The sequence below is a fragment of the Sphaerodactylus townsendi genome, linkage group LG06 (assembly GCF_021028975.2).
Source record: "Sphaerodactylus townsendi isolate TG3544 linkage group LG06, MPM_Stown_v2.3, whole genome shotgun sequence".
NCBI classification, from domain to species: Eukaryota; Metazoa; Chordata; class Lepidosauria; order Squamata; family Sphaerodactylidae; genus Sphaerodactylus; species Sphaerodactylus townsendi.
The window spans coordinates 48,272,556-48,278,872 of record NC_059430.1 but is presented as its reverse complement, the minus strand read 5'-3'; the positions used below and the strand labels follow the sequence as shown (position 1 = coordinate 48,278,872).

The 6,317-nt window shown below is 42.7% G+C and overlaps 1 protein-coding gene across 3 annotated transcripts in view; it reads left to right on the top strand.

Annotated features, from left to right (window-relative positions):
- Positions 1 to 935: 935 nt before the first annotated feature.
- PLEKHG7 (pleckstrin homology and RhoGEF domain containing G7) overlaps positions 936 to 6,317 on the top strand; it is a 28,429-nt gene continuing 23,047 nt past the window's right edge. Inside the window, exons 1-4 of one of the 3 annotated variants that reach the window (XM_048499211.1) lie at positions 936 to 1,000; positions 1,115 to 1,306; positions 2,954 to 3,076; positions 5,497 to 6,190. In XM_048499211.1, the coding sequence (XP_048355168.1) occupies positions 5,534 to 6,190 (657 nt within the window). In that variant the 5' untranslated portion in view covers positions 936 to 1,000; positions 1,115 to 1,306; positions 2,954 to 3,076; positions 5,497 to 5,533. Of the gene's footprint in view, positions 1,001 to 1,114; positions 1,307 to 2,950; positions 3,077 to 5,496; positions 6,191 to 6,317 lie in introns of all 3 variants that reach the window. The other 2 variants (XM_048499210.1, XM_048499209.1) reach the window with 2 other exon arrangements.

The window sequence follows — 6,317 nt, the reverse complement described above, 5'->3', positions numbered from 1 at the left end:
GGTTTGATTGGGCTAGTTGCTTGCATAAGGCCGTATATGGAAATGTATATTTTATACTGGAAGATTTAATGTTGTTTAGCTGTATTTATTTGATATATTTGTATAATTGTTTTAAGCATGTCTGCTAGTCACCCTGAGCCTGGCCTTTGATCAAGGAGGGTGGAATATTAAATTAAATAATAACAAATATTAATATTTCTCAATCCAGAGTTGGCAAATGTAAATTTCTGTTCTCCTAATCATGATCTTTGCCTCCTACTCAATTAATTAACCTAATTAATCTAGAGTTTCCTGAAGTTAACTGAGATTTTGCATATCTTTAACCAAAGCAATTGCTGGGGTCTAGAGATAAAGGATTCCAGTCTTTGGTGGAAGACCTGCCTGGGTTCAGTGAGCTAGGAACTCACACATAAAGCTGCTTTGGCACATTAAAATACACTTAGATAGGATTGCCAGCTCCAGGTTGGGAATCACTAGATATTTTGGGCTGAAGTCAGTGAAGGGAAGAGTTTGTATTAGGAATTGGAGATTTTGGAAATGAAATCCCAGTGACAGATTTTTTTTTGAAGTGTTGCCATTTTGGTTGTAAATACTTTTCAGTGCATACAATGATAAAATCCATTACTGTAAGGAGACCCTCATCTGCCAAAAGTTGTTGATTTAGTGTGGAATGCCAGCTTATGAATTCAGAAGGAGAGATGAGACATATTATGTGGTAGTATCCTGTGAAAGGAAGACTTTGAAAAGGACCCTAAGGGAGAACTGTAAAAGGGCACCATTACTACAGACACAGAACTTCCTTTTGTCAAAAGACAGTAACAGCCTCAAAGGAAAGGTCGAGCATTCAGTCTACATTTAATCACAAAGGACAGGCACATTGGCTGACGTCTCTCCCCTAACAACCAGGTTCCTGATAGTCTATTTTCCTCCCACGAGTCAGGCTAATTTTCTAAAGCACTCGCTAACCTCCAAATCTGGGCAGAAAATTAAAAATTGGGAGGTAAATGTGGAATTAAACTAGCTAGTCTTCAAAGAAAGCAGATAATCTGTTATGTATTGAAACAGATCATGTTACCTTTTGTATATTGGCTTGACTCTACTTCCCTTTTCACAGCTGAAATATACAAAGAGGAAAAACAAGTTCCCTATGTTTGCATTCAGGAAGGAGTCTTGGAAAGTGAGAAGGGGAATTTCTACTCAAGTACCATCAGACATTTCAACGGTCATTAAATACTATTTTTGTGCAGGATGTTAACCAAGTGGCACTGGCAGTATCAATGACAACTACGCAGGTGCTGTTGAAATGGTAAGTTACAAGCTGGAGTATGTTTGTCTAAATTTTGTGTTATACTTTAGAAGTATTTTGCTTCTATGTCTTATTTAGATGTATATATTACAGTAAGTTTTTGGTTCTGTGATTTGATATAAATTTCAGCATGGCTCCAAACCCCCTAAAATCAAGGTTTTTAAAGGTGATATAGTGTTTTAACTAGTTAAGCATTCATGTAGTAGATTGAGTAGTTTGTATGCATACAATTTGCTTTCAGTCCCAAATTAAGAGCCAGGTCCAAGCTTTGCATACACCTCTGTCTGGTAGCAGCATTCTCCCACCTAGATTCTGCCACTCAATAATGTCAGGGTAGTGTCAGAAATATCAACTGATGAATCACATAAAGCTCTTGAGGGTGGGAGGGAATTAAAGAAGTCAGCTGTAAGAATGTAAAACTTTGCCTGTGTTAAAAGAGATTTGCAGTCATAGCATGTAAATTTATTTCATAACCTTTGGCTAACTTATTTATTCTCAAAGCTAGATGCCCTTCAGTAAAATTGTAACATATAACATTGTGTCAGTAAAATTGTATCATGTAACTTCAGACCATTTTCTGAAACAGTTGTGTATTGCTCTGGAAGTAAGTAAATAGTGCTACCCTAAGTGTAGGTACCCTTATGCTACCCCATTACTAGCTCACAATATCAGGTTGCTAGTCAGTAGTTCATGCTCTTGCAGCAGAGAAAACAAATTTCCCAAAAGATCCATTTCCAAGAAGCTGAGATCATAACAGCTTCACGGGAGTTCATAGCTCATGCCTGCCAATCACAAAGAGGCGTGTTGACAAGCACCCTTTTGTCAGCCAGACATGGAAGTTGCCAACCAACGTCTACTAATGTTGGCAAGCCTCCTTAATATAACGCTGCCTTAACCTACAAAAAGAACACAAGGAACATAGCAACTTCATTTTCAGGAAGGGCTGTGGCATGTATTCCTGAAAGCTCTTCAGTTCAAATTACATCCTGTAAATTCATATGCTTGACAGGGAAAGAAGATGGGGAATGCCAGCCGTATTATCCAGGTATCTTCACAGTGCAGCGCTTTAACACCCATGCTGAGCCCTTTAACATGAAATCTGTTTGTACTCACCCCCTCCAAATGATTCCTCCTGCCATGTTGTGATTTTTCCCTTGTTTGTTTGTTGTTGAATCCATGCTTCATGGTCTTCACAGCCTCATGCTGCAATGCCCTGTACCTCATGTAATCGATTCCTTGAAGATTAGCCCCCAAGACTCACAGAAATGCTTGAAAAAGTAGGTGAGGGGAAACAGAGAGTGAACCGAGAAAATGGCACTGATGAGGGAGTGCAGGGAAGGCAGAAAGGCATGGGGGTAACATCTTAAAGGGATTGCACACCAGTGAAGCCATTCTGAAAACGTTTCAGCCGAAAAATTTGATCCTTTCACTGAAAACATTTTGAGGATGGAAATAAAAATGTTTTCAGAGACAAAGGGGGTAAAAACAGTGCAGAACTCCATGGAGGTAACGTTTCATTTCCTTTCTAAAAGTGTTGTGTGCAGAAAGGACCGTAGCCACCCCTTCACTGCATGCAGGAGTTTCATTACTATTGCCTGCTGCTACTCATCCCTTCTCCACTCCCATCTGTACCATTCACACCAGCAGTGATCAGGTCCATTGCGAAGCTGGAGGAGCCTGTCTTTTCCCTTGCCAGTGAACAGCTGTGCAGACCTAGGAGGATCCTCTCAGCCTTCTTCTTGTGAAAGTCTCATGCAGAAGACAGCAAAGGTCAGTCAAGAGATGGGCATCCACCAGATCCCATTAAAAAGAGATACAGCTATAAAACAATCCAAAAATGTATTGAGCAGGATCAGGAATATAGTTCAGAATGAAAGTTATGCATTATGAATAGGGTCGCCCACTCTCTTGTTCTAAGCGAGGTTCCATGCCTTTGAATGCTGCAGTGACATGGCAGAATTATTCTTTTCACTGCATGCATATGTCTTGTAGGAAGTTGAACTGGAAGTTGGTCTACTGTTTCAGTTTGGGAAGCTCCATGTAGAATCATGAGCTGATAATACACTTGTGCTCTACCCTGTGCTGAAGGGAGATTCTCTTCAGGGCAGAGCGTCTGTTATTAACATTCCCCCCACCCCTCACCCCTCACACTCACTACATAGCAGATCTGATAATCTCCACTGTTTGTGAGAATGGGCAAAGAGTGACCTTTCCCCCGGCTTCTCAGGGAAAATTAAGCAAATGGCCCTGCATTATTATTTGCTTTGGGCTTTTTGGCTCCACCCTGCCTCCCCTACTCTACTTCCACCCTCCCCTATGATTGGGAGGGCTTTTAAAATTTTTATTCCAACTTCAAGCATTAGATCAATTGAAATAATGATAGAGCTAATACAGGAATATCAAAATACCCTAAGATTGATAATAGATCTAATGGGTTGATACAGTAAAAGGACAAAAGGCAGTGGTGGCCAGGCAAAATGGCCAAATGGTGGAGGGGCTCGGGGTTTTCCTATAGAACAGGACAGAGTCTCCTCCCACGGCAGTGGCAGCAGGAACTATAGCCAAAGGAGGAAGGGAGATGAGTAATTAGTCTGGGCATTTTCTATTCCTGCCCTTCCTCCCTTCCTTCCTGGAGAAGGAGCTGGTGAGTACAGCAGAGCTCAGGAAAATCCAAAAGCAGAGTGAGCTGCCGTGGCACCAGTGGTGCCTGCATAATGGGCAGCGATTGGCCAGCAGTACCAATGGTTGGGTTGTCTGATGACAATCCAGAAGAGATGTTATGTGCCCAGTTTCCTGCATTAGCATGTGGGCGTATACCAACACCATGTTGATGTACTTTCAGCATATTTCCAAGGGGCACCACATCTGCACTGGGTATATCCAATTTATTTTATTCATCTTATTCATTTAGACTCCATGGCCCTTTCCGCACCGCAACGATGCGGGGGTGCATTGGCATAAACAATGTCGACACACCCCTCCGGGACTGTTCATATGGACGGTCCTGGGAGTGCGGCAGGCGGCGGCACAGCCTTCGCACAGGCTGCGCCGTCACCGAATGCCTACCTTGTCTCCTGGCTTCCAGCTTGTCGCAGAAGCCAGTGGACATGCCCCCGCAGCCTGGAGCAATGGTTCTGGAGTCACAGGCCGGGGGGGGTGTCCCCTGGCCTCTGCGGCAAGCCGGAAGCCAGGAAACAAGGTAGGCATTCAGGAAAAGGGGGGGAAATGCTGCCTTCCAGCCTCTGCCATTCATATGGCAGCGGTCAGAAGCCACTGTTTCCGAAATACCTCACTCAAGGAGCAAAGTTCGGAAACAGCGGCTTTGCACCGCTTGGGAGTTGTTCGAACCCCTCCCCAGGGACACTGTTTTTAGCGTCCCTGGGACGCTATATTCCGCCGGTGCAGAAACATCCCATGTTTCTTCCCAATGCGAGCCAAAAGAGGCTTACATTATTCTCTTGTCCTCCATTTTATCCTCACAACAATCCTGTGAAATAGGTTGGGCTGAGACTGGCCCAAGGTCACCCAGTGAGTTTTTATGGCACATCTGGGGATTTGAACTTGGATCTTTCAGGTACTAATCTAACACTCTGGAACCACCTCACCACACTAGCTCTTGCCCCTTGTATGGAACTCATTGTTTGTTACTGAGGGAAGAAGTGCTGCTGAATTAATACACAGTAGGTACACATAACAGGGATGATTTGTAGCAGTCAACCTGTGGCATGTGTTGTTTTTATCCCCAGTAGGAGAAACTGAAAGTTCAAGGTAGTGTTTATGTCCGGAGGCAGAGTACCTGTAAAAGATTCTGAACGTACCATGATGTTCCTTCTTAGATTTGAGTGTATGCATGAAGCTATAAAGCAAGAAGTGAGGATTTGAAAAATTACCCTTCCACTGGCGGAAGAAATGTGGCATAGCAATCCCTCTATTGCTACAATAATACATTCTGTGCAGTTCTACCAATTTCTCCCTCTTCACTGCAGCCTTCATGTTGACTGGCTTTCCATGGAGGTACCAAAAGCAACCATATCTTGGCAGTGCTTATTTTATAGTTCGTAGAGTGTTGCTGTGGAAAGCAGAAGATGGCGGAAGTTCTGCCACTGTGATCATCTTCTGCTCACACAATCCTAGAATACAATATTTTGAACATGACAGCTGTCCTGTGATTTCTCTCTTAACAACTAAAGGTTCTTCTGCAGTGAATAAGGATGCAAAAAACAGAATATGAGTTTTCCTTTGGATGAAGAAACCATGATGGATGAAGAAACCAACGTGAAAGAACACCATACACAAGAAAGGACTGAACCATGGGAAGACATTTTCAATTTGGTAGGAGAGAGCAATTTGGGAAATGTCATCATCTCATCCTATGAAATGCCAGGCCCGTCTGACACAGAAACACCACTGTACCCCAATACCATACAGGAACAGAACATAAGGGATCACCCACATCTTCTGAAAGTTCCTTCTGAGGAATATGATGAGGGTGACAACATACCTTGCCCATTTATCAGGTATGCTCCAGGAAGGATTTCTACTTCTCCAACTCTGAGGAGACTAAGGAAAAGTACAGTGTCAATCTCTCAAATATTTGCACTCCAGGATAGCACTGAAAGCCCAAGGATGGGCAACCAAGCTGATTCTCATCTTCCTATTTGCCAAAGTTCTCCTCCATTTTCTGATCACTTCTTTTTCTCAGAACCCTACATGCACACACATTCCCTGTCACAGAAGGAAAACTCTACTTCCATTGACACCACACCAATCTTACCACATCATAAAGAAAATGATCACAGCAGTGATCAGTCTTCGCAGAACGCTATATCAACCAACCCTTCTTTCCAGTCTGAGGAAGAACAGAATTCTCAGGGATGTGTTCAGGTAATGCTGCCAGATTTTTTAAAAAGGAATATTATTTTTCTCACTGTGGATTGGTGAGCTTGATTCATAACTATTTGTGAACTACATAATAAATAGAATCTGGTGCTGTTAGACTTAAGTAGACCAA